This window comes from Sceloporus occidentalis, unplaced genomic scaffold (assembly GCF_023333645.1).
Source record: "Sceloporus occidentalis isolate IW3139 unplaced genomic scaffold, rSceOcc1.0.p SCAF_7, whole genome shotgun sequence".
Classification (NCBI taxonomy): domain Eukaryota; kingdom Metazoa; phylum Chordata; class Lepidosauria; order Squamata; family Phrynosomatidae; genus Sceloporus; species Sceloporus occidentalis.
Genome location: NW_028316987.1, coordinates 71067927 through 71095355, shown reverse-complemented (window position 1 = coordinate 71095355; position 27429 = coordinate 71067927). Strand labels below are relative to the sequence as shown.

Genomic DNA, 27429 nt, shown 5'->3' with positions numbered 1-27429 from the left:
TAAAATAAAACAAAAACAAGCAATAATAAAAATTAATAAAATAAAAACAAGCAATAATAAAAATTAATAAAATAAAATAAAAACAAGCAATAATAAAATGAAATAAAATAAAATAAAAACAAGCAATAATAAAAATTAATAAAATAAAACAAAAACAAGCAATAATAAAAATTAATAAAATAAAAACAAGCAATAATAAAAATTAATAAAATAAAATAAAAACAAGCAATAATAAAATGAAATAAAATAAAAACAAGCAATAATAAAAATTAATAAAATAAAAAATAAAAAGCAATAATAAAAATTAAAAAAAATAAATAAAATAAGTATTTTATATTTTTAAATATAATTTAAAAAACCCCAAAATACCAAGGCAGACCTAATGGCCACTGACTCAGCTTTCCTCCTCCTCCTCCTCCTCCTCCTCCTCCTCTGGCCCAATTCTGCCCTGGCCTTCAGGCACCCTTCCTCCGGCTCCTTCCTCCTTCTCCCCCCTCCTCCTCCTTATGATGGCTGGCGCGCGCATGCAGAGGGAAGTGGGGCAGGCGCGCACGCTGCCACTGGCCCCTGCTGAGGCCTGGGCGGCGCGCGCTAAGGCGCGCAAGCCCTCACACTGGAGGCGCGGTGGTGGTGGCGCTTCTGCCGCTGAGGAGGAGGAGGAAGGCGGAGCCGGAGGAGGAGGTGGGTTGGCGCCGCAGCAGCCGTGTTAGCGGCAGCGGCAATGGCCGGAGCGGGCCCCCAAACCGGGAACAAGGCACGGGTGGGGGCCCAAACCGGACCGGGACCGGGAGGGGCTCCCCAAAAGCGTGATTGTCACGGGGGCCGCCGGGTTATGGCAACCCTACGTGCACTGCATAAAAATGCATTTCTGTGCCTACACCTGCAATAGTTTATACCGGGGCTGGGGTGGGGGAGTAGCCCTCCAGTGTTGTTCTTCTGCAGCTCAAAGCAATACACTATAGGCAGTAGTGAGGGAACAGAGAAACGGTAGTCCAAAAACATGGGAAGGGTCACATTTGCCCACCCTGTGCTGCACCTAGAAGCAGGGCTGTAGAGTTGGAATTGAAATTAGAAACAATTTTGGTTGGACTCCGTAAAAATCTACTGAATTTGACTCCATCTTCAAAATAAAAACTTGTAAAATTGCATGCCTAATTTGTTGCATATTTACTTTCATAGGAATTTAGGAGGGGAAATCTTGTTCAGAAATTTTAGTAATAAATAATAAATACATTTTTATTTATATTTCCCCGTTTCTCCCAGGTGGATCGAAGTGGGAATACAACCTAATAAAAATATACAAAACTCATCAATACAATACAATAAGCTTCTTCAGAGCTAATTAAACTAATTAAACTAGTTCTATCAGAGCGACGGTGGGGTAGAATTGTTTCATTCTTAGTCAGGTAGGGTGGGACTGTATATCTTAAATGAGGTCGGGTGGGTACACTTGTCGGAAGAGTTCCGTCTTGACTGTCCCCCTGAAAACCTCCAAGGAGGCAGCCAGACAGATCTTCAGGAGGCTGTTCCACAGTTTAGCAGCCATTGCGGAAAAAGCTCGTTGGGAAGTTGAGATCAGCCTGGTTTTTGGTATTTCCAGCTGTTACTTCCCAGATATTCTGAGAGTGCAGATTGTGTAGGGAGAGACGTTCCCTCAAGTAACTCTGGCCCAAGCCATATAGAGCTTTATAGGTAATAACCAACACCTTGTATTGCGCCCGGAAGCTAATCGGCTTTCAATGAAGATATTTTAAAACTGATGTTATATGGTTAGACCTTGTTGACCCAGTAATTAATCTGGCTGCCACATTTTAAATCAATTGAAACTTCCGAACTTGGTACAAGGGTAGCCCCATGTAGAGCGCATTACAGAAATCTGAACGAGAGATTACCAGAGCACGTACCACCGCTTCAAGGTCCTTTTGGTCCAGATAGGGACGCAGTTGACATATCAACCGAAGTTGGTACGAAGCACTCCTGGCCATCGCATCTATCTGAGATGACAACTGTAGGGATGGGTCCAGGAGTACTCCCAAACTGTGCACTTCATCCTTTAGGGGAAGTGTGGCCCCATCAAGGATAGGATGATAAATTTCCTTCCCCGGACCTAGGGTACCTGTCGTGAGTACCTCCGTTTTCTCTGGATTCAGTCTGAGTTTGTTTTTCCTCATCCAGCCCATTACCGTCCCAAGACAGGCATTCAGAGGAGAGATGCCATCTTTAGTTACTGCTGCAGTCGGAGACATAGAGAAATACATTTGGATGTCCTCAACTCCATGTCTCCAGATGATCTCATCCAGCAGCTTCATGTAAATGTTGAACAGCATGGGGGACAGAATGGCGCCTTCAGGAATGCCAGATGTCAGCTCTCTTTTAGAAGAGCACCTGTCCCCCAGCATCATCATCTGGAATGTACCCAAGAGGACCAGAGCCATTGGAGCACAGTGGCCCCAATACTTAGCTCCCTCTGGTGTTCCAGAAGGATACCGTGGTCTATGGTATCGAATGCCGCTGAGATGTCCAAGAGCACCAACAGGGTCACATGTCCCCGGTCAATGCCCAGACGGAGATCACTGACTAAGGCGACCATGGCAGTCTCAACTCCGTATCCTGCCCTGAAGCCAGTTATTAATCAAATAAATATATTTTATAATCTGCCAGTCAAAGTAACATGCTGATTTTTATGGTGGTAATGTAATGCCTTGTGCTACTATTTTATTACGTAGATGACAAGAAACTATGGATCATTCTTAAATGGATGTGCCACAACATCTGATTGTCTTGATGCATACCTGTACCCAGGACAAGAGGCTACTGTTAAGGCAGAATATGGAGAAAAGGAATAATTTACAGTTGGAAAGAAGGTCAGGCAAGGCTGTATTCTATCACCCTAACTGTTCAACTTGTATGCCGAAAACATTTTACGAAAAGTAGGATTAGACTTGGAAGAAGGAGGCGTGAAGATTGGAGGAAGAAACATCAACAGTCTGATGTGCAGATGACACAAAACTACTAGCAGAAAATATCAAAGAGTTGGAAAGAATATTGAAGAAATTCAAGGCAGAAAGAACAAAGGCATGTTTACAACTAAATGTTAAGAAAATAAAAAATACAGTTGGTCCTCCATATCCATGGATACTTTATCCATGGATTCAACTATCCACAGCTTGAAAATATTCCAAAAATAGACAGGCAAAATGATGCAACTGCAGGCCGCATTGGAGATGTGCCATTTACATGATGCATGCCCCAAACATGGTCTGAAACTGTGTTGAGGCCACACCAACAAAAAAGGACAACAAAGATAGAATCTGCTCTTTCCAGCGGTCCTGTTCAGGACCGCAGTGGTGGCCCAAGTTCAGTCTAGGGGGCCCTCAGGGGAGTGAACACAGGAACTACCAAAAAAAAAAAAGCCAAGAGACTAACCCCATCCAAAAAAAAAAAAGTGGACAGAGGTTCAGACATGGCTGTACATCTGCTGCTTTTGAAAAGTAGATTTTTTTTAAAAATTAAAAACAGTGTGGATGCTTGTGATCAACAGAAAAGCTGAATTTACATCCCTGGGGGCTTCCAGAAGAAACTATTCACCTCTTTTTGCTAGAGAAAGGGTGAACCAACAGAGATTGGTGGGCCATTGTTTTGATTTTTAAATTAGTTGATAGATTTTACAGAGTCTACATAGAGTTACAGCAGATATTGTCTCTGTAACTTAGGCCCAGTACAGACCTGTGGGAAATGGTGTGCCAGTGCAGTGTCCGCATGCTCCCGAACCCTAATCTGTAAGGACAGCATCATCATGGCGGCCTCCTGTCCACAAAAGGACCGCCATGATGATGCAAGCTCAGCACAAAGTCCAGATGTTGCTGTGCCGCACTTACATCATGGACATGCGACAGTGTGCCAATGGCACACTCATGGCATGCGGACCTCAGTGTGACAGGTTCTTTTTTCTGCAGAGGGATGCTACGCGGTTTGGCTGCTGCTGCGTCCCTCAGCAGCAAAAACCGGCGGCTCCAGCCCACCCTTTTAGGGCGGTCTGTTGAGTCCCTGAGAGCAGCTTTATTGGTAAGTCTGGTTCCTAGTGATTTACTTCACTCAAGTGCTATAAATGCAGCTGTCACTTCACTTTTTAAAATTGAAAATTCACTCCATATGTTTCTTCTTTAAATAAATCTGTCATCCTTTCATATCTTTTATATAGTTTTTCTGTGCATTGTTTCCATCATCTTTTTTATTTCTTCTTGGTCATGTAATACAATAATAATAATAATAATAATAATAATTTTTTATTTATATTTCCCGCCTCTCCCTGTGGATCAAGGCAGGATTACAGCAAAAAACAATTCTATATAAAATACAATCGTTAAAACAATAACATTACTATTCATTCACTAAAATAATGGATCTTCAACTAACATTCACACTAACATTCATACAATCAGATCAGAAGTGGAGTATTTAAGATCTCTTACAAAAGATCAGGTGAGTAGGCCCGCCAGAAGGGATCCATTTTTAGTGCCTTCTTGAAGGCATCTAAGGTGGTGATAAGATGGATCTCCTCCGGCAAGCTATTCCACAATTTGAGGGCTGTGGCGGTGAATGTTCTATAAGAAGTTGTTAGCCTCGTTTTTGTGTACTTCAATAGGTTCTTTCCATATGTTCTGAGAGTGCAGGGCGGATTGTGTAGGGATGTTCTCCTGCTAAGCCTAGAGCATCTCTACTCTTGGTTTAATTTTTTTTATTTCTCAGATCTTGTTGAAGAGGTCTCTTGTTCCTTTTTTGTTGTTAGTTTCCGTTTCACTGCATTGATTATTATAGTATCTCTCCTTATTCTTGGACATAAGTTGCACATTTCCATTCAGGGATCTGGTTTTATTTCTGTCACCTTTCATATTTGTTCCTTATCTGTCCTTGACTGCTTGTAGAGTTTCATTTGTCATCCATTGAGGTTTGTTTTTCTTTTTGGCTACAGATAGTGTCTTTCTTCTTTCCTCTAACAACTTCCCTGGCTTCAGTCCAGAGTTCTTCTGGCTCTTGGCCAATTAGGCATAATAGTATAAATCTGTTTTTTACTTTCTCTTTAAATTCTTTGGTTGATGCTCTTCAGGTTGTATTTTGGCATGTTGGTTGTTTTGGTGGCCCTCTTTAGCTTTTTGAGCTTTTGCAAAGTATTGTGAACTAAAAATAACAACAACCCCTCCCATAGGTATGTAGATAGTTGCACGATCATTTGTGTTTTTAAACTAACTTTTGTAGCTTTGTTAAGAGTTTTAGGGACTTTTTAAAAATTTAGGTATTTTCTGATGGTGGGCAGGATAATAGAAACTGCTAGAATATTCATGTGTAAATGTATTTGAAGTTCAGTAATGACTTTCTTCTTTAAAAAGATAACAGTGTGAATGTCAGGACAGCATGTTGTGGAAAAGCTTCCATTCATAAATCTTTTGGATGGGAGAATGGGAACCCTAACAATTTCTTTAAAAATACCCTGCAACATGATGGTCAAAAACAGAGCTCTGTGGGCCATCAGGTGGGTCTGTTGCCCCTTAAACTAGCCTACTCAAAATAAGTTTCCAAATAAGCAATATTGGTTTCTTCGGATTATCGTGGTTTCAGGGAATGGCGGATGCTCCGGGTGCACCACCTTATTGTTTGCTTCAGGCAGCAGAGAGAGAGAAAGGTCCTGAGTCTGTAAACAGACCCTGAACTAGGTAGATAGTTTCAAACAGCCAGGGGGCATTTATAGGAAAGGGAAGGAATGGATGAAATGGCTGAAAAGGAATCTATCTCCCCACTCTCTATTTTTCCTATTGTAATGCCCTTCTGGTAATATAAATGCAGATTTGGGAAACTCATTTGACAATATTTGGCCTGTTACAGACAGCCAAAATAAAGCAGCTTCGAGTCACAGTGGAGGTATGGTGTTTCAATGATGCATGCGTCCTAAGAGTCCAGAAGCCACACCAAAGCCACGCTCCAGTCCTTAGGGCTGGAGCGTGACTTTGGTGCGACTTCTGGACTCTTAGGTTGTACGCATCATTGAAACACCATACCTCCATTGTGACTCGAAGCAGCTTTATTTTGGCTGTCTGTAACAGGCCTATAATTCTACACTTAATCTGCATCTGCACTGCAGACATAATGCAGTTTGACACCACTTTACTGGTATGGCTCAGTGCTATGGAATCCTGGGATCTGTAATTTGGTGGGGCAGAGAAGGCTAAACAGCTCACAAAACTACACATCCCAGAATTCTGTAGCATTGAGCCATGACAGTTAAAGCAGTGTCAAACTCAATTATTTCTGCAGTGCAAATGCAGCCTTAGCTGCTTCTTATTTCTTTGTATTTCAAAGTACCAAGAATTTTTCAAAAACAATCAAACCCCCCACCCTTCTCTCTTCTATCTCCGTGTTTACAGAAGTCCAGGAGGAGACGTGGGAGCGAAAAAGAAGAAAAAGAAACAGAAGCGAAAAAAGGAAAAACCAAACTCCGGAGGTACCAAATCAGACTCCGCATCTGACTCACAGGAGATTAAAATTCAGCAACCTTCAAAAGTGAGAGCCTGGGCTTCATTTTAACTTTGGTAGTTTAGTGTGACAGTCATTAATAGGCCGCCATGCTAGGTGGGCAAAAGTGGGATGCTTTCACAATTGCTGGACAGAAAGAATGGATTTTTCGAGGTTGAAATAAAAGAAAGGGGGTGTTGAATCCTAAAATGTATTACTTTTTAGTACCGGCCCCCACTTTGTAGAGCCTTTTTTCCTCTAATTGTTCCCTCATCATCCAGTAGTACTGTCATATTGTTCATCTAATTTTGTTTTGTTTTAGTATATTACAATTTTACCTTGGAAATAAAATTCAGATTGTGATCTGAATTACCGTATCTGTTCTTTGTGATCTTTTAAAATTGGTGTGTGTGTGTGTGTGTGTGTTGTAAATGGCTTTGAAAAGTTTTGCATTTAGAAGAGCAAGGGACAGTCTAATCCTGTGCATGTCTACTCAGAAGTAAGTCTCTTTGAAGTCAATGAGATTTGCTCCCAGATAAACATGTATAGGATTGCATGCTTTGTTTATTTTGAACTGCAAGGTGGCCTTGAGAACATTTTGTGGTTCCTTTGTAGTTTTAGGCACTTGTAACCTCAACTGTCTTTTAAAATGTCAGGCATTCTTTGGCCAGATGTTTATATATTTAAATCATCATACAGTTGTATCACAACATCAGATGGTTCAGAAGGGGCTTGAATTATTTATCAATCTGTGTTTTAAAAGGATGTTATAAACTTTTGCCCTGCAGTAAAGTTAGGAAGTAGTGAAGTATGTTTGACCAAAACCTACAATTGGAATAATGGTGTTGACTAGATAACATTTGGCCTATAATTTTCCCAATGGCTTCAACATTTCTGGCAGTTTTATATTTCTAGTCAAGTACTACCCCTGGAAGGCTGTTAGTACCATATTTTCTGGCGTATAAGACGACTAGGCGTATAAGACGACCCCCCAGCTTTTCCAGTTAAAATATAGAGTTTGGGATATACTCGCTGTATAAGACTACCCCTCTTCCAACGCACACCAAATAAAAATTTTAAAAATCAGATTTGATTTCAATATGGTAATTTTAATTCAAATGCTTATGACATGCAGGTACTTAGCAGGAAAATTTGTTGTATGCAAAGCCTGCTTGAATTGGTCAGCTCTCCCTGCCTGCCCAGCCCTCCCTGTCTCCAAGATTTTATTCTACTGTACTTGTACAGCGCCTCCCTTCCTGCTTTCATATGGTCGCCACATATGGAGGGGATGCGGCCATGGCCATTTTGAGCTCCCCCCACCATATGCGGCAACCACAGATTCTCCAGTCCAGCTCGGAGGTTTCAGCACCCATCCTATAAGACGACACCTGGCGTATAAGACGACCCCCAACTTTTGAGAAGATTTTCCTGGGTTATACGCCAGAAAATACAGTACTTTTTCAGCCAAGGCAGTGATGGGATGGCAGCAAAAACTATTGGTGTTGTGAGTTAAAGCTGCCCTGTTAGCTCCTGAGCAGCATGGAAGCCAGCAAGACAGCTTTATGTCTTGATAGGAATGGCTTTCGCTGCTGTCCCTTCTCAACCAATCCCACCCCTTCATCATAATGCCTGTGGCACTCTGCTACTGTCTCCTCTTCTACCAGTGTAATTATGCTGACAAATAGGAACTTGGCCTGTGTAAACACATCTAACCACCACCACCACCACCCCCAAACCACCTCAAACCTCTGGAGGAAGCAGGCAACTACAACTTGGAGCAACTTCTAGTAACAGTGTTCAGCCAGAGACTGATGTAGTCAAGGGCCAGTGATGTAGTCAAGCCTTCATTGGGGTGAAGGGGTTAACACTGGCCCTTGGACTCTCTGTGCCTATTCACCCTTGCTTTAGGTCATGGCACAGCTCACAAAGGCCACAGAACATTGTGACGGAGAGTTCACGTGTATGATCTGCTTCATTGCCTTTGTTCATTTCAGACAGTACAGCAAGGCGAGCAGTTCCCTGAAAATACAGTGAACTGACCAGTAATTTCACCAGAGGCTTGAGGAAGGTGCTATTGGCCATTTGGAGATCAAAATCAATTTGGGGCCCCAACATTTTGGGGGGGGGATGGGCCACAGGGACCTGTAAATGCTGCATGTGACACATGAACCATCCTTGTCCACCCTAGCTCTCAAAACCAGGTATTTGGGTTTGGCTGGTTCTATGGGGAGCGGCATTGGATGGTTTGTGCCTGCCCACCCTCTTCCTGTCTCACTCACAGAACAAGAAGAGGAGAGTGGCCCAAATGGGGTGGCATTTCTCCCATTCCAAGTACAGTGGGCTTCTGGGGTTTGGTTCCATGACCCCTTGTGGGTATCAGAATCCATGAATGTTCCAGTCCCATTAAATACAGTGGCATAGTAAAATGATGCCCCTTAATATAAAATATAAAATTCTCTGTTTATTCTTTGGGAAAACCAGTCAAGCATAGATTTTTTTTCTCCACAACCCCTCAGCCTTTTCCCACCATAGCTTAGGAACCCACCAGTTTTTTGGATGCCAGCCTGATTGGTGTTGTGAGTGAATGGATAGGTGACTTGATAACCAAGCAAGAGGGACCTACCATCTATAAGTTGACCTCATGTACAATTTGAGGGTAGGTTTTGGGGTCAGAATTATGGATTTTCATAGGAGCCTTGGATAAGTTGAAGGTAAAACTTAGGGGCATGTAACAAAGGATCTAAAAGATGAAGCAAAGACAATGCCAAAGAACTTACAAAATTCCAGCAGGCATGTAACTGTTTGTATTCACCCCAAAGGCTGGATGCATGAGAAAGTAGAGGGCGGTCAGGACAGATTACACTCTTCCTTTTACCAGGAGATGGTTCCTTTTAAAATACGAGTTAAAGTACAGTACTTACATTCACCTATAGATAAGTCAACTCAGTTTTTTTTTTGGGGGGGGGCAATTTTTATACATGGGTATATACAATATTTAGGGTTTTTCCTTGGTTTGAAACCCATTTTTGGCTTTGAGGAAGAAAGGTTCTCAGAAATCTGAAAATGATTATCAACAGCTTAATTCTCTTTTAATGTTGACAGTATCTTTTTATTTATATTATTGTTGTTGCATGCCTTCAAGTTGTTTCCAGCTTATGCTGACCCTAAAGCAAACCTATTGTAGGGTTTTCTGACAGGGTCTGACTCTCCTGGAGTCACCCAGTAGATTTCCATGGCTGAGAGGAGAAATGAACCCAGAGTCCTAGTCCTACGCTCCTAGTCCTACGCTCAAACCACTACACCACACTGGCTGTCATTTATATTATAATCATTTTAATTTGTAAACTGGCTTGAGTCCTGGGCCTGTCTACATGGGCCAAATAAATCGTCCTCTTCCTGTCTTCTTGGCAGGGAGTGCGGACAATGCATGGCTAAAATCCTGGTTCTGGTGTGACTAGTCCAGACAACATCTGGTCCATTTAGCACCGAACCAAGGGGGTACCCCCTTTATAACAGATTATAAAAAGTTACTTTTTGCTACAGATGTTTTTGAAAGATCTGGAGCCCTCCATTGCAACACTGGGTGTCTGCTTACACCATGTCCTACCAGGCATCTTGTTCTGACTTTAAAGCAAATGTGTTGTCACTGCAGCGACCAAACCAGATGACACAGCAGAATAACTATGTGAACACCTGCTTGGCATCGCAACAAGAGTGCCAGGTAAAGGGGGACATGGAGACAGCTTCAGAGCCAGAATGCTTGAGGTTGCCCCTGGAGTATTCTGGCCCTTGCAGAAAGGGCCCCAGTCTTGGGAAAAGACGGGAAATTAAAAATGACAGTGGTGCTGGTGGTGGTAACAATGACCGGGCTGCAGTAGTATCATATAAGGCCCAGATTGGTGAAGTGCTTCCCTCAAACAAAATACAGTCCTTGCCTTGTGAGGACTCTCAAGCTCCCTGGCAGTCTCTCAAAGCTTTCTGAATCCCAAATATTGGAAGAAAAATATTTGTGGGACCCTCCCTACCCCCAGACAGCCAATTATTCTTGAAAGCCACACAGACATGTGGCAGTTTCACTTTCTTCCAAATCCATCTGTGTTTTGACAAAAAAATCAGCCAAAAATGTTGGCTAGAAGTGACATGATATGAGGATAGACAGACACAGATGCAAAAATTGGCCCCTTGCCCTCTAACAATTGCTCAAACCTAAGACAGATAGACAACATGTATATGTATCCCCTTGAATTTGGGAGTCCCTAGACCTCAACCCCCACCAATTCTGCCCAGAAGTGAAGCACCACTCCTGAAAACCTCCAAAAACAATGATTCTCTTTTGAAACAATGTGCAGTCCCATCTCCACACGGATTTGTGTTTTGCCCAAATGGGATTTTTACAAAATTGTAAGAGTACCTCTGGTCATGTGCAGTTTTGTTTTGAGGGGTGGTGCAAGGGATTGACATGAACCTCCAAAGCTTGTTCACCCAAAGGGCCTTCGGTAGGGTGTCGAGAGTGAAAACTGGAGAGGTCTCCTGTAAAATTAATGGTGGTGCAGAAGTGGGAATTTAAGCAGGTCTTGCTTGTTACTTAGTTGTATGAAAAGTAACACTTGCTTAAATTCTCTCTTCTAAACAACCATTAAAGGTACAACACGTCTCCCGTTTTGATTCTGGCAACCCTAGCTTCAGAAGGAAAGAGTAAAAAAGGAAAGCTCTTGAGATAACGGCCAAAGATTCATAGGGCAGGAAATCTGGGCTTGGAGCAAGGACAGTTACAAGGGAATGAGATAAAAAGGAAAACAGCAGGGGAAGAATCTCAAAAGGGAATACAAATTAGAAGCAAAAGGTGTGGTAGAAATGATCGCTTTAGGAACTGATCAGCTGTGAGTGACTGACGTTCATGTTCATTGCAGGCCAAATTTTAGAAGCTATCCTTCATTAGTATTTAACTTTTTAATAAACAAGACTATTTTAAAAATCTGGGCCATAAATAATGGATCTAATTTTTAGGAAACAAAGCTAAATTTTATCTGGGAAAATATATTTGTGGTATATTTTTGGGATTGCTGGTACAATGATTATTACAAGAAACCTTTTGAAACAGGGAATGGTGACCATATACAGGAAGAAGTGGAAGAGTACTGATTGATTTGATTTGATTGCATTTCTGTATTGGTTATCAGCCGACTAGGGCCTCTGGGATCATAGAATCATAGAGTTGGAAAAGACCACAAGGGGCATCCAGTCCAACCGCCTGCCATGCAGGAACTCTCAGTCAAAGCATCCCCGACAGATGGCCATCCAGCCTCTGCTTAAAGACCTCCAAGGAAGGAAATTCCACTACACTCCGAGGAACGAGTGTGTTCCACAGTCGAACAGCCCTTACTGTCAGGAAGTTCCTCCTAATGTTGAGGTGGAATCTCTTTTCCTGGAGCTTGCATCCATTGTTCTGGGTCCTGTTCTCTGGAGCAGCAGAAGCCAAGCTTGTTCCTTTCTCAATATGACATCCCTTCAAATATTTAAACAGGGCTATCATATCACCTCTTAACTTTCTCTTCTCCAGGCTAAACATCCCCAGCTCCCTGAGTTGTTTCTCATAGGGCATGGTTACCAGACCCTTCATCATTTTAGTCACCCTCCTTTGGACATGCTCCAGTTTCTCAACATCCTTTTGAATTGTGGTGCCCAGAACTGGACACAGTATTCCAGGTGGGGCCTGACCAAAACAGAATACAGTGACATTATTACTTCCCTTGATCTAGACACTATACTATTGATGCAGCCTAAAATAGATAGCATTGGCCTTTTTAGCTGCCGCATTGCACTATTGACTCATGTTCAATTTGTGGTCTACTTGGACTCCTAGATCCCTTTCACATGTAGTCTCGTTCAGCCAGGTGTCTCCCATTCTATATCTGTACATTTCATTTTCCCGCTCTAAGTGCAGTACCTTACATTTCTCTGTGTTGAATTTCATTTTGTTAGCTTTGGCCCAGCTTTCTAGTCTATTCAGGTCATTTTGAATTTTGATCCTGTCCTCTGGGGTATTAGCTACTTCTTCTAATTTGGTGTCAACTGCAAATTTGATAAGTATGCCCCCAATTCTGTCATCCAAGTCATTGATAAAGATGTTAAATAGCACTGGGCCCAGGACAGAACCCTGTGGCACCCCACTGGTCATTTCTCTCCAGGATGAAACGCAACCATTGTTGAGCACCCTTTGTGTTTGGCCGGATAACCAATTAACATTTCCAGATGATGTACAACAGCTGAAAACATTAAATATAAACTGATGAACAATATTTAAAACGTTCATAGAAACAGATTAAAAACATTATTTTAAAATGGAGCAAAACATTTTTTTTAAAAAAAACAACCCATATTGTTAAAACAGCCAGGGAGGACACCTGTGATTTAAGAACTGAAGGCCATAAGTCTTAGCTGCCTGCCAAAGGTCTCAAGAAGGATGAAGCCAGCCTGATATTCCTTGGGACTGCAGTGAAAAACTAGGGTTTTTGAGTGAGGGAACTACAGCTCCCAGACAGATGTATTGCAGTTGGAACAATAATTCCTACGGTCCATACTGGTTGGGGAATATCTAGGAGTTGTAGAATAACAGAACATTTCCAGGTTGTGACTTAGGAGCATATCTGTGCTTATATTCAACAAAATTCTTCCTGTAACAGTATGTATGTTTGAATTTCTGTATCTTGGTGCAGAATCCAGCCATTCCAATGCAGAAACTGCAAGATATTCAAAGAGCCATGGAACTACTCTCAGCATGCCAGGGACCAGCAAAGAACATTGATGAGGCAACCAAACGTAAATACCAGTTTTGGGATACACAGCCTGTACCAAAACTTAGTAAGTCTATAACTCTGATTCAGGGATGAAAGAATAATTGCTGTTTTATTTGTCTGGAATTTTATTTCCAGCACTTCAAATATTTGTAGAGTGGCTTACAAGTTTAAAAAAGGAAGGGGAAAAGAATAAAATCTTAACAAGACTAAGGGCTCATCTACACTGGTCAGAGTATTCCAGGTTCCTGGAATACTCTGGCCCTAGAGATTCCCAGTTTCCTCCTCTATCTGCACCACTGGCGCTGGTGTGAGTTACTCCTTCAGAGGTCAGAAACAAGGTGGCTAGCATGGCTAAACACCTCATTGTGACTTCAGAGGAAGCAAGTTGTGGCAGTATCACAAGGCAACACAGCAGAGACGCATATGTAGACAGCCACCTGTTGTTGCTGCAGAGTGCTCTGGATTTTCCTGCAAAATTCAGAGCTAACGTTTGGTTTGTGGGGGGGGAGATGAGTAGATTCGGTCAGGAACTGGCCTTACATTGTGAAGACAGTGCACTTGAATCAGGGATTTAGCCCTGTGTTGGGAAAACAGGTTACCATGAGGATGACGGGAAACTGCACCAATTGGCCTGTGTAGGTATACCCTAAAAGATCAACAGGCTTTTAATTAAAGATTAAAAGTTCAAGATAAATATAGAAGGTTGCTTGAAGTCAAAATGACAGGGAAATGTGCCAGGTAATGTTATCAGTAGAAAGAATTCCAGAGCAAAAAAACAAGAAGGCCGTATCTTTAGCTGTTACCCACCTGTCTTCATCAGAACTCAGAAAAATTACGTTTTTGGACAACATCTCTGAGAATGCGTCAGCCAGCATAGCCTTACGTCTGGAATCCTAAACAGAAATTTCACCTTGTGGCATTTCATTGTGTGCCCTATTTTTATAGAAGCTAACCCTGAACCCTCAGAAACATTACCTTTTCACATAACAATTCTCCAAGCCTCTGTCAGCACTGTCATGGGAGGGATTCTGAGAGTTATTGTCCAAAAAAGTAACTTTTTCTAATTCTGTATCTAAAGTATGAATCAGCTAATGTTAACACGAGCAAACACTTCAGTAAGATATATGTGACGTGTACAATTATCAGAGCTTACACTCTTGTCTCAGCTCCCTTTTTTCCTGCATGTTTTTTTTTCTTTAGTTCCCCCCTTTTTCCTGCTTAGTTCCTTAAACACAAATGGATATATATTGTAATGCGAAAGAAGAAGAATTTTGCTTGTGGCAGATATTTGAACTATAAAAAGAAAAAATATAATATGGAGAATATGGAGCTAGTTTAACAATATGCCACCATCGTGGTTGTTCTTGTTTGCCCTGAAGTCAGATTTCCGACTGGTGGTGACCCTAAGGCGAATTCATTACTCAACGTTTTTGGCAAGATTTGTTTAGAGGGGTTTTGTCACTGCCTTCTTCTGATGCTAAGAGAGTGTGACTTGCCCAAGATCACCCGGTGGCTATACATCTCTGAGCAGGGACTTGAACCCTGGTCTTCTACGTTCAAACCACTACACCATGCTGATACACTAATTGTATATTAGCATATTTAAAAATATAAATATACTTTTTCAAAGTCAAGGATTTGAAGACATCCTTCTGAAAAAGCTCATCTTACAAGCTGTTGTTACATTTATTGTATTATCAGGAAATGTCTGGCAGTGATGCAGTTCAGTGACAACTCTGCTGTAGGTAGTAGTCATTGGAACGTTGCCTTGCGTGAACAGTCAGAACAAATAAAATAATGAAATCAAACTAAAAACTTTACATGAGCATGATTTCAAACATTTTCACTTCATATTTGTTCAACAAATCATTCACTCCAGAAATGATTACTTTTCAAAAACATACCTAACCAACATGCAGTGTAATTTTGCCCTCTTTTGACCAGGTGAAGTTATAACATCTCATGGTGCAATTGAACCAGATAAAGACAACATCCGTCTAGAGCCATATTCATTACCACAGGGTTTTACATGGGACACTTTGGATCTGAGCAATGCCGAAGTTGTAAGTAGAACTGCCTGTAGTCCTTAAAAACAAGCAGGAAACACCTGTTCTGAGGGTGGGAAACATGTGGTTCTCTAGACAGTGTTGGACTGCAGCTTCCATCATTCTACTCAGCTTATACAATACACACATGGGCTGATGAAAGTGGCAGTCCAACAACATCTGAAGAATGATACATTTCCCTACCTGTGACCTGTTCATTTCAGTTTGAGGCTTTATGTACACCATTTTCAAATGTTTCACTTTATATTAAAGTAAATGAGGCACTCCATCTCACAAGTAGGTGTATATGAGCATACTATGCTTAATGTTTTCCCTTTAATTTTTTTCCAGCTAAAGGAATTATACATGCTGCTAAATGAAAACTATGTAGAAGATGATGATAATATGTTTAGATTTGACTATTCCCCAGAATTTCTCTTGTGGTGAGTAATCAATTCCATGTTTCAAAAGTGGAAAACAGTAAAGAATTAGTATCTGAATTCTCTCCCCTCCCTTCCTTCCCCAGATCTTTTCCCTATTCAATCTTTTAGATTGTGGGAAAGGATTCTATTGCTGGTTGCTATTTTTTAAAACAGTGTTTGAAAATTTGTGATCCTCCACAGGTTGTTGGACTGCAACTCCCATCTTCTCTAACCAACATAGCCAAGGGTGAAGGATCATATGAACTGCAATCCAAAATCATCTGTACCTCCACCCCACCCCCTGGTTTTAGGTCTTTTTAGAGTGACAGTGGCCTGTTACAGACAGCCAAAATAAAGCTGCTTCGAGTCACAGTGGAAGTATGGTGTTTCAATGATGCATGCGTCCTAAGAGTCCAGAAGCCACACCAAAGCCACGCTCCAGTCCTTAGGGCTGGAGCGTGGCTTTGGTGCAACTTCTGGACTCTTAGGACACATGCATCATTGAAACACCATACCTCCACTGTGACTCGAAGCAGCTTTATTTTGGCTGTCTGTAACAGGCCTAAAAAATTGCAGGTGTTTTATATTCTTAATCATGTTTTCTTCCTTCCTACACTGGTTCCAGGGCCCTGCGGCCTCCAGGCTGGCTTCCACAATGGCACTGTGGAGTCAGGGTATCATCCAATAGAAAGTTGGTGGGGTTCATAAGTGCCATTCCTGCACACATTCGGATTTATGAGAGGTAAGCCCTGACCTGGTCTAATGTTAGAGAGGGAAGATGGGGTAGACAGATATACAGACAAAACTTAGGCTAAAACTTAGACAGACTTAGGCTAATCATTTCATTGATAAGTGGATCCATGACGGCTAGTTAATTCTGGAAATTATAATCTGAAAAAGCAAAATTTTACAGCTAAACATTCTCCATAGATGGGGCATCTTTTAGAATTTTTATTTTTATGAAATTTTTATTTTTATTAAATGATTAACCTGCACTACTCAACACTCACAAGAGCTGATTTCAAAAGCTGTATTGTTGTTGTTGTTGTTGATATATATCCAGAATTACAGATGCAGCCATGCATGCTTCATTAGCATCAGAACAAGCAACTTGAGATCCTGGCCGTTTCTGCACTATGTAAGGCTACCACCTTCTTAGGCAGAACTCACTGAATTTCTCAATAAATTATACTGTTGAACACAGCCTGTTGCTCAAATTACTTTTTCTGATGCTAATAAAGTTCAAAATTTATTTCCTGCATTTTACAACTGTGTTTCCCAGAGCCCACATGCCAAAAGGGAGGAATGGCCTCCGCCTACATGGACACTTCCCCAGACCATCTTAATTGACAATTAAAACAACACCTTGACAGAATGTAGGCCTGTGACTCTAACATTGTCACTTCCTTCCCCTCCCCCCCCCCTTCTCCTATGATTTTACTACTTTAGCTTGATGAAGAAGCCAGTGGAGCGTCAAAAGCTTGTAATCATGAATTTTATGCATTTTTGGTTGACCCAATAAAGATATAGCTGTTTTGGGGATTTTGGATATTACTGTATTTTGTTGTATGGGCTACATGGGTACCCCTGGATATATTTTCTAGAAAGGGTTTGTATTTTATTTCTTTACTGTAGGCCGCAGTAAAGAACAATTGAAACAATTGCACAATTTTAAACAATTGAACTTGTGGCATAAAACTTTTTATTCCTAGCGAGAAGAAAATGGTAGAAATTAATTTTCTGTGTGTCCATAAAAAACTGAGATCTAAACGAGTAGCACCAGTCCTGATTCGTGAAATAACTAGGAGAGTCAACTTGGAAGGAATTTTTCAGGCGGTTTACACTGCAGGCGTTGTACTTCCAAAGCCTGTAGCAACTTGCAGGTAAGCAAAGGGTTTTCTGAAATACCTGTTGCTTTCTGAAAGCTTATGAGTGTCATTGCTTGTATTTTATGCATGCGACCTACAGAAGACATTAGGGAGGCTTAATTTATTATAAGGAAGTGGTGCAAATAGCTTATGCATAAGGTCACATTTTAGCATGATGGGTATGGGGAAAATAACCTTTTTGCACCTTTGTCGAAAATGCATGACATCTGGAAATGAAAGGCATGCATACATCTTACCATGGAGAAGACACGGCCTTCCAATTCACATGTTAGACTAAGGCGCGTTCTGGACGCGCCAAAAGTACGTGCTTTCCGGACGCCCCTAACCCTAGTACGTGCTGAGCATGTACAAAATGGCAGCGCCCATTCTACATGGGCGCCGCCATCTTGATGTAGCAGACGCTTAGCGTCTGCATGTCTCAGCGCCATTATGATGCCACAAGTGTGCCAGTGGCGCTTTTCAGCATCATAATGGTGCCACAAAAAGAAGCCGCTTTTTGCGACTTTTGCTGCTCGGAGAAATCGCGTGGTTTGTCCGCTGCGGCTCCTTCACGCAGCAAACACCAGCGCTGGCAGACCGCCCTTTTGGGCGGTCTGTAAAGCATCTAAGAGTGTGAAAATACCCCAAACTAGAAACACTGAAGAGCTGTTTCCTCTCCCTTGCTTTTTCACTGTATTTCTTTGTTTGCTTTTTATACCAAACACAGACTTTCTTTTCAGAGAGCTGTTCCTGTTGCAGTATTGTGCTTCCAGAGAGTTTTAGGATTCATTTGTATTGTTTCCTGTGAAAGTACCTGGCTTCACATAGGCTTGAATAGCCCTTGATTTGATACACCAAAATCTTCCAAAACTCTCACACTCATACTGTTTCTTGGCTTCAGTTTGTGATGCCTGCAAACCTAGTTTCTGGCTGGATAGGTAGCACTGCAGGCTTTAAGCACATGGATGTTTCATTAATGCATTTTAAAAACCAAGTATCCTTAGAGTTCCAGAAATATGCATGCTGTGTTTCAAATTCTCTACATTTCAGAGTCTTAAAACATGGGCAAGCAACCTTCAGAAATCTAGGGGCCACACTCCCACATCACAAAAGGCTACACCCACATCACTTGGACACCTCATTTTTAAAAATTCAGAAATGCATCATGTACCCTCTAGGTGTGGGGACAAATTTTCTATATTCCTCCATAAGGTATTTTCAGCCTAGAAGGGGCCTTTTTAAAAAGTTCTCTAAAGTTCGCATCACATCATTGCACACAGTAGTATTTATTTACTTTTTAATCACTTTCCATATTGTTTCTTATAACTATTGATACCTGATACAGTTGTAGAATTCACTACAGCCCCCCTTCCAATTTCTCTAAGGAAAAAAAAGCACTTCACAGTTGAATCACCACATGGTGGCAGCATCAGTCTGTGTAGACAGGTTTAGTGGGCCAATTATGCAAGAGCTAGTACCTTGGGTGCTAAAAATACTTCCAGTCTCAAGTCATTATATATGCTATGAGTAGAATAATAATAATAATAATAATAATAATAATAATAATAAATAGGACTTATTTATATGCCGCCCAATCACTGGGAATCCGAGCGGCTTACAACAGAGGGGATATTAGACGGTTCCCTGCCATCAGGCTTACAATCTAAAAAGACAGGACACAAAAGGAGAAGGGAATGGTGAGGGGGGAAGGGATCAGGTCCAGCATTCTTCTCTTCTTCTGAGGCCTGGACCAAGGCAGATGGACTGGAGGGAGGGCTCTTTTTCTTAATCGAGGCCGGGCCCGATGGCGTTGGGCCTGTCCTTTCACTCCCTCTAAGGCTAGAAGATGACAGTTGGAAGGAGGGATGGGAGGGCTCTTTCTCTTCAGACCCGATGGCGTTGGGCCTGTCCTTTCGCTCCCTCCTAGGTGTGTACACTGTACTCCCAATTGCAGTAATCTATATGGCTTATAAATTGGGAGAAATGTCTTATAAGGAGAGCTCAGAAGCTATCTCATGCTGCCCAAGTCCTTCCCTTCTATCAACGATGTAACATTAGAACCCATCTCTAAAGGGGATTACTCAAGAACAACCTGTAGTCTGCCAGTCTTGCACTCTACCAATCTTATGGCAAGTTATGCTCAGTAATATTTTGTACTATTTGCCTGGAACTGCAACTACAGCAGACTGACATAATTGCTGTTTCCAACTTGCAGCGGCTCTAAGACAAACCTGTCACAGATTTTTCTTGGCAAGTTTTGTTCAGGCGGGTTTGTAGTTGCCTTCGAGGGAGAGTGTGACATGCTCAAGATCACCCAGTGGGTATCCATGACCAAGTTGGGATTCAAACCCTGCCCTCCAGAGTCATAGTCCAACTCTCAAACCACTACACCACATTGGCTCCCTTTTACCGACATAATAGTGGGTGTCATGACTCTTCAGTAGTGGTGACTTCAAATGTTATTTGGCTATGAAATAACCTTCCCCCCCCCCCCCTTTTATATCCTTCTTCCTACCATCAAAGGTGAACTCAAAAGGAGCTTACAAAAATAAAACAAAACATCAGATTATAGAACTTGAAGTATTAAAATACAAAAATGCAATGACAAAGTGCAACAAAGAGAGAAAGAAGGCAGAGGCATTTCAACAATCTGACTTGTTCCATTCCCTCCCCCCCTTTTGGCTGGGAAAATGGTGAAACAGTTCAAGGACTTTGCAGTGTACACTCAATGGCAGGGCATCAGCCAAAATCTTTAGAGAGAGAGGAGGGAGTTTCAGGCAAAGAACATATGATATGAAACAAATAAATCAGCTTTGAGTTAGCTGACATCTCTAAATATGGAGAAAGTGAAGATTGTGGTGTGTGTTCTCTCATACCACATAGAACTGGTGTGGGAGCCATGGAGCCCTCCAGATTTTATTGGACTGGATGTCTCAGCATTTCTCATCATTGGCATTGAAGGCTATGGTTGCTGGGATTTGCCGCCCAACAACATCTGGAGGGCCACATGATTCCTAATACCTTCACACAGAAACTGCTGCCCCTTATTAGGGGTAAAGCTGTGATTCAATGGAAGAACACATGCCTTGCTTGCCAAAGATCCTCAGCTCCAGGTAGAATTGTGAAAGGCTCCTACCTGAAACCCCAAAGAACCTTGTTAGTTAGTGTAAACAGTTCTGAGTTACTTGGCAAAATGATCTGATTCTGTAAATGGGAGCTCCTTATGTTCTCAGTAGCAAATGCCTAGTGAAAGACAGTTGATAGCATTACATTATATTTGTTGTGTACGATACATAGATTATATATAGCAGGGGTTGAGAACCTTTGGCCGTGCAAATGTTTTGAATTTCAATACTCAGAAGCACTAGTCATGGCCAGTTGCTAGTCCAAGCTAGAAAATGTTGATTTAACATTCAGCAATTGATTCAGTAGGTCTGCTTTACTTGGGACTAGCAATTAGATTTAATCATTATTATAATATTTATTTATAGATTTAAAACAAGGGTGAGAGATATATGGCCCTTCAGATGTTTAACTATATGTGCCAGCAGCCCCAGCCACCATAGTCAATGGTGAGGGTTGCTGGGAGTTCCAGTTCAACAACATCTGGATGACATCACAGTTCTTAACCTTGATTTAAGCCCTGAAATCCCCCACCCAGTGTAGATTACTCACAGCATGCCTTGGATCTTTCATAGAGATTTTTTTGTGGCCTGTTACTCATTGTTATGTATAAATAATCCCTTAATAGGAACTGAAATTGCAGTTCTGTACCAGTTACCTAGGAATGTACTCCACTGAATTCAGTGAGACTTATTGCTGTTGCTTCTGAGTATACTTACATAGGATTGTTCTGTGAAATATTGGTGACGTTGACTGGGGATGATGCATGTTGTAGGCCTACACATCTAGAAGGCACCAGATTTAAGGAAACCAGATGCTGTCAAGCCTGCATCTGAAACATATGAGCCATGAAATATAACCTGCCTTTTGTTTATATTCAGCTCTCACTTGATTTTTAGTGTGGTTCAGTAAGTGTGTAGCAGTTTTGGTTTAGTGGCAACTGTCCATCTTTGAAATTGTATTGGCCTATTATGTGGAAACACATACAGTAGATTGCAGAGAAAGCAAACTCAGATTTCTTTTATGAACTTTCTGTTTGATTACTAACTGGATCCCCTCCAAGTTGTGAAGCAATATTTTGCCTTAAGCTGAGCAACTGAATGTGAAGAGTTAATTTACCTTGAAAAGAACATTGTGAGACTGCTGTTCAGGGACTGTTACTGAGAAAGAGTAATTAATTTTTTAAATTTATTTTTATGTTTTTCTCATCCAGGTATTGGCATCGATCATTGAATCCTAGAAAATTGGTAGAGGTGAAATTTTCTCATTTGAGTAGAAATATGACTCTACAGAGAACAATGAAACTCTACAGACTTCCTGATGTAAGCAATGTCTCTACCAGAGGACTTTCACTGTCACAGTGAATCCCAAAATAGCCTTCTGTCATTCTCTGACAAGGCAAGCTTTTTTATTTTAGGAAGGCAAAATTCTCTCTTCAAGGAACATAGAAATAGTAACTATGGTTTGGAAAAGACCTTTAAGGAACTACAGTATAGAACTGACTGAAAAGTATTTATGCTCTTTGAGGAAGAGGTCTGTTGGAGAGCAAGAATAAAGGGTTTTAATTTAGCTTAAGGGACTCTGTTTGGGAGATGATAGCTCTGAATTCAGGGCTGGGATAAACTATTTTGCTGCCTGAGGCAAAGACTAACATGACAACCCTTTGCATACTGTTAAAGCAGAGGGGCAGTTAAAAACTACTTCAGCACTGGCAATAGGATGGCATTCAGCCCAATAAACTAGTTTAGGGGATGTAGGGCAGGAGTCCACCAACTCACCCTCAACGTTATGCCTCCCAGCATGTGCTCTCTGAGGCAGCCACTTCAGTGTGCTTATTGGTGGACACAACTGTACCTGAAACCTTAGAAGTGGGTCCATGTTATATGTTTCCCAACATAGCTGAAGGACCATATTTGGTTTTAATAATTATTTCTAATGCTGAAAAGCCTCATAAGGGAACACCATAACAAAAAAAAATGTTGAACTTGCTTTTCTCTTTGTGTGAAATTATGTGTTGTTTTATTTCTGCATTTTCTCTATTTGAGTTGGTTGGCCTTAAACAAAGATACCATGCTAATTCCGCCAACTGTTGGGAGTTAATAAAATTGGAGACAGGGGTGTTGTCAAACAACTTCAGTGTCTACATTCTTTAAAATTCAGCTAAAATTAGACTTTTTTCAGCAGACTCCTGGGGCAAAGTTTAGCATTTTACCGCTGCTTTCAACACTTTGAAATAGCATAAAACTCCCCTGCAAATCACCTGGAAATGACTGCATTCTGGTTCCCAAAAATGATGGCAATGTGGTCTGTACTTCCTCTGTTAAGAGGAACCAAAGAATGGCTCCCAAATTTGCCCACTCCTACTTGAGAGCAGCCTTCTGCTAACTCTTTCCTTTTGATTATTCCCATCTAACATTCTGGCTTTGGATAATGAGAGAGAAAATCCAACACACCAGTCCTGCAACAGTTGCAGAAAGACTAGAGGATAGGAATGGTTGTTGCCCTCAACTTTGAATACTTTTGCATGCCCCCCCAAAAAAGAACCTATTAATGTATATAAGCTGCTATTTAAATTTTCTGACCCTTTTCATTATACCAAGGCCACAAAAACGTCTGGTTTGAGACCTATGGAACGCAAAGATATAAAAGCAGTGCAAGAATTAATTAATAATTACTTGAAGCAATTTCATCTTGCTCCTATTATGGATGAAGAAGAAGTGGCCCACTGGTTCCTGCCTCAGGATCATATTATTGACACATTTGTTGTAGAGGTAAGAGAGATTTTGTGGTCCCTTTCCCCTGTTGTCATTCCCTAAGCATGTCCATCTCCCTTAATTAGACTTCATTGTGTTGCTTCTCAGTTGTGGTTTATTATATACGTTGAGAGACAGCATGGTATAGTGGTTTGAATGCTGTACTATAATTCTGGAGATAAGGGTTCTCCAATCAGCCATAGAAACTGACTTGATGACCTTGGGTGAATCACACACTCTCATCCCATCCTATACAACGTATAAAGGACAGACTAGCTGCAACTTCCCATAGGACATTCTCTGCTGCTGCTCCCAGATTGTGGAATGCCTTGCCAGAGGAGATCCATCAAATTTCTAGTCTAGAAAGCTTTTAAAAAGCTGTTAAGACAGATCTCTTCTGGCAGGCCTTCCCCGAATAGAACAGTCGGCTAATGATTTCTCCCCACCTTAAGTATCATGCTACTATTTCCCAGTAGATTGTTGTTATTATCAGTATTTTAACAATTCATTTTAAATTGTAATGTGTTTAGTCCTTCTTTAAAGGGGAGGGGGGTAGATATAGTATTGTACAGACTGTATGTAGTATATATTGACTGCCTTTAATCATGGAAGCCGCTTTGATTGCTCATGTAGCAGAAAAGCAGGGTATAAATAAAAGTTTTATTTTTTTAATTTTATTATTATTTAAGTTTGCCATAAAGTCGTTATAAATTGGAAACAAGTTGAAGGCACACAACAACATTATATATGTTCAGACATAACGAGGAACTCCGTTTAGTTTGGAAGTAAAAGTAGATACTTCTGATCCTCTCATGGCCATACTAGGGGAGGAGGGGATAGCACAAACACAGGATTTGGGTCTCTGAGACCCATCCTTGGGCACTGTGGGTAGACAAGGGAGGGGGCTTCCCCAGTTGTTGTATGCTCCCATCTTGGAAGTCCAGGTAGCACTGGCAAATGCCCTTAAGTGAGTGCCACATTTAAATAAGTTTTGAGGCCCAGTGAAATTCTGGCTTACAATTTATGTTTTATTACTTACTGAATTGTTTTAAAAGTGTTAGAAAGGATGTAGATTATTTTAAATGATTTTATATATTTTTTTAACTTTTCCTTTTTCAAATTTAAATTTTTAAAATGCAATTTTATTTATTATTTCATTTATTTTATTGCTTGCACCCTATCCTGAGATGTGTCAACAGAGGTTGGAAATATTTCAATAAAATTAAAAATTTATTTATTTATTTATTTATTTATTTATTTAATGAATAATAATAAAATAATAAATAATAAAATAAATGAAAGTTCCTGCTCATGCATATAATGCCAGAGCACCAAAACTGGATCATAGTAACATATTTTCCTTGAACTACAATACAGATATGTCAGCCTAAAACTTTTTATTTGAACTTATCATCATCTTTGTCATGGTATAATAACAGTTTACCTCCTCTTCTTCCAGGAGCTGTTGTTTGTTGCTTAAATAGAAATGAATATGCATAGTTGTGTAAAGTGTTTGGTTAGGATTGGGCAGAGCTGGGTTTAAATCCCTACTCCAGGCTTGATGTTGCCCTTATCCTACTCAGCTACTGCTTCTTAGTTTAATCTCCCTTGCAGTGTTGTGAGAATTTTTTTAAAAGGAAGGGAACCTTGTACTCTCCCTAGAGCAGAATAATGGGTGGGATGTAAATGTTCTAAGTGCATGGCATGCTTTGTATCTCCAGCTGCAAGATATTGGAGAAACTTTTCTTTGTATCAAGGATTGCATTCATTGACAAGTACAATCTGCTAACAGCTATTAACAGGGGGTAAGGAACCACACTCCCTTTGTGGTTCTTTCTAGCACCTATTCCTACCACCCTGTTCTCGCCACCGCCTCCTCCTCCTCCCAACCTGTCCAGAAAATTTCCAACAGCTAAAGCTTAGATCAGTTTTTGTTTGGAATATAGCTCCAAGTATCCCCCAATAAACATGACTAATGACCATGCTGCCAGGAGGATTTGAGGAGCTGTAGTTGCATAAACAAACAAGTTTTCCAAGTTCTGAAAAGAACAGATGATTTTTGCCAGAGGTTTGTGCCAGTTATTTGCAGAAAGCTTCTGACATTAGGCCAAGATCCAGAGGTTGTTGCCCCTCTTCCATTTGAGTATTGTAGGATTGTTGATGACTGATGTTCTTGGGGGTCTCTCATTCATAGCGTCTCCATAAGCTGAAAATGACTTGATAGCAAATAAGAACAAAGGTCATGATCAGCATATCACTACTTGTTTTGAAAGTAGTTTAATAAAGGTAAATATCTATTGTTGGTATATTTTTTGGCTTTCGGTAGACTCAGTAAATCAAACAGAGTAGTTTTTTTTCTCTGACCTATAATTCTGCCAGCCAGCTGACATGACTTTTCATTTGGATTTCTCACTACTAATTCTTGTCTTCTTTCCCAGAGTTCTAATGGTATTTTAACTGACTTCTTGAGTTTCTATACATTACCTTCAACCGTCATGCATCATCCTGTTCATAAAAGCCTCAAAGCTGCCTATTCCTTCTACAATGTTCATACAGAAACACCTCTTCTGGATCTTATGAATGATGCACTTATTATAGCAAAGCTGGTAAGCAGTTCTGATATTTTTGTTCTCTGGTAGAAACAGTAGGCCTCCAGGAGCTGACCTACAATTGCTATTAGCCTTAGTCAGCATAACCAGTGGTGACAGATTATGGAAGACTTAACAAGACATTTAGAGTCAATGTGGCATAGTGGCTTGAGAGTTGGACTACAACTCTGGAGAACAGAGTTCGATTCCCTGCTCAGTAGTGAAACCCACTGCGTAAGCTTGAGCAAATCTGATGCTCTCAGCCTCAGAGGAAGGCAATGACAAACCTCCTCTTAATAAATCTTACCAAGTAACCCCTGTGATAGGTTTGCCTTAGGGTCACCATAAGTCAGAAACGACTTGAAGGCACACAGGAACAACAAAATCTGGAAGGAAGAGCCGGCGTAGTGTAAACAACAACAACAACACATGTAGGGCCATTTGTCCATCCATTACAGAAAAACAGCTGGATTAAAGCATTTCATTTCACCAAGAATGTAATGTCTCTTGGAGGTGGACACATGTTTTTGTTACACGTCAGATGTTATGGTGTTGTGCACTTGACACTGAAGGAGATTAGAGACAGGCTGTAGATCAAGGTTTCTCAACCAAGATTCCCTGGAGCCCTGGGTTTCCAAAGGAAGTTGGTAGGAATTCTGAGGTTGTGACTGAAAAAAAGACAAAATTTTATTTTGAGCTCTAGATATAATTTATGCAGAGCTTCCCTGAGACCTGAAAATTATTTCAAGGATTCTTCCAGGGCAAAGAGTTTGAGAAAGGCTGCTTTAGATTGCCCAGAGCTCTGTGTTTGCACTGAAACCCCAGGAGAGCTTTGGATTCCACCAAAAAAGTTTATAGCTATGGTTCTCTTGTAAAAAAAAAAAAAGGGGGGGGGGAGGAGTCATTGCAAAATTTAGCATTTAATCCCAGTTTATTAGTGCTGCCTCAGTTTGGGACAACTAACCCTAACAACAAACAATCATGACTTATTAATAAGCTTGGATGACAGAAATGCTCTTAGCAAGTTGCCTACAAAATAATTTTTTGTAATACACTGAATACAGTGAGGTTAAGAATAAACGTTAACTGCCATATTAGAACAAATGTTGACTCTAAACCAGGTAGGTATTCCTACTTGATCAGGTAACAAGTAGCCCTTCAGATGCTGTTGGATTTCCAACTTCCATCAGCCCTACCCAGGCACAACTGGTGGTGAAGGGATGCTGGGAATTGCCACCCAACATCATCTAATGGGGCCACAAGGTGACCTATTCTTCTCAATTAATACCAGATAATCTGTGACACTGGATTATGGGGAGGGGATGA

At 41.0% G+C, this 27429-nt stretch overlaps 1 protein-coding gene across 3 annotated transcripts in view; it reads left to right on the top strand.

Moving 5' to 3' along the window:
• NMT2 (N-myristoyltransferase 2) overlaps positions 1 to 27429 on the top strand; it is a 56309-nt gene that overhangs the window by 26412 nt on the left and 2468 nt on the right. For 2 of the 3 annotated variants that reach the window (XM_089533300.1, XM_089533301.1), the window contains 8 exons: positions 6420 to 6555; positions 13224 to 13368; positions 15701 to 15792; positions 16397 to 16513; positions 17484 to 17654; positions 21976 to 22084; positions 23363 to 23533; positions 25954 to 26121. In XM_089533300.1, the coding sequence (XP_089389426.1) occupies positions 6420 to 6555; positions 13224 to 13368; positions 15701 to 15792; positions 16397 to 16513; positions 17484 to 17654; positions 21976 to 22084; positions 23363 to 23533; positions 25954 to 26121 (1109 nt within the window). Of the gene's footprint in view, positions 1 to 6419; positions 6556 to 13223; positions 13369 to 15248; positions 15368 to 15700; positions 15793 to 16396; positions 16514 to 17483; positions 17655 to 21975; positions 22085 to 23362; positions 23534 to 25953; positions 26122 to 27429 lie in introns of all 3 variants that reach the window. The other variant, XM_089533299.1, reaches the window with a different exon arrangement.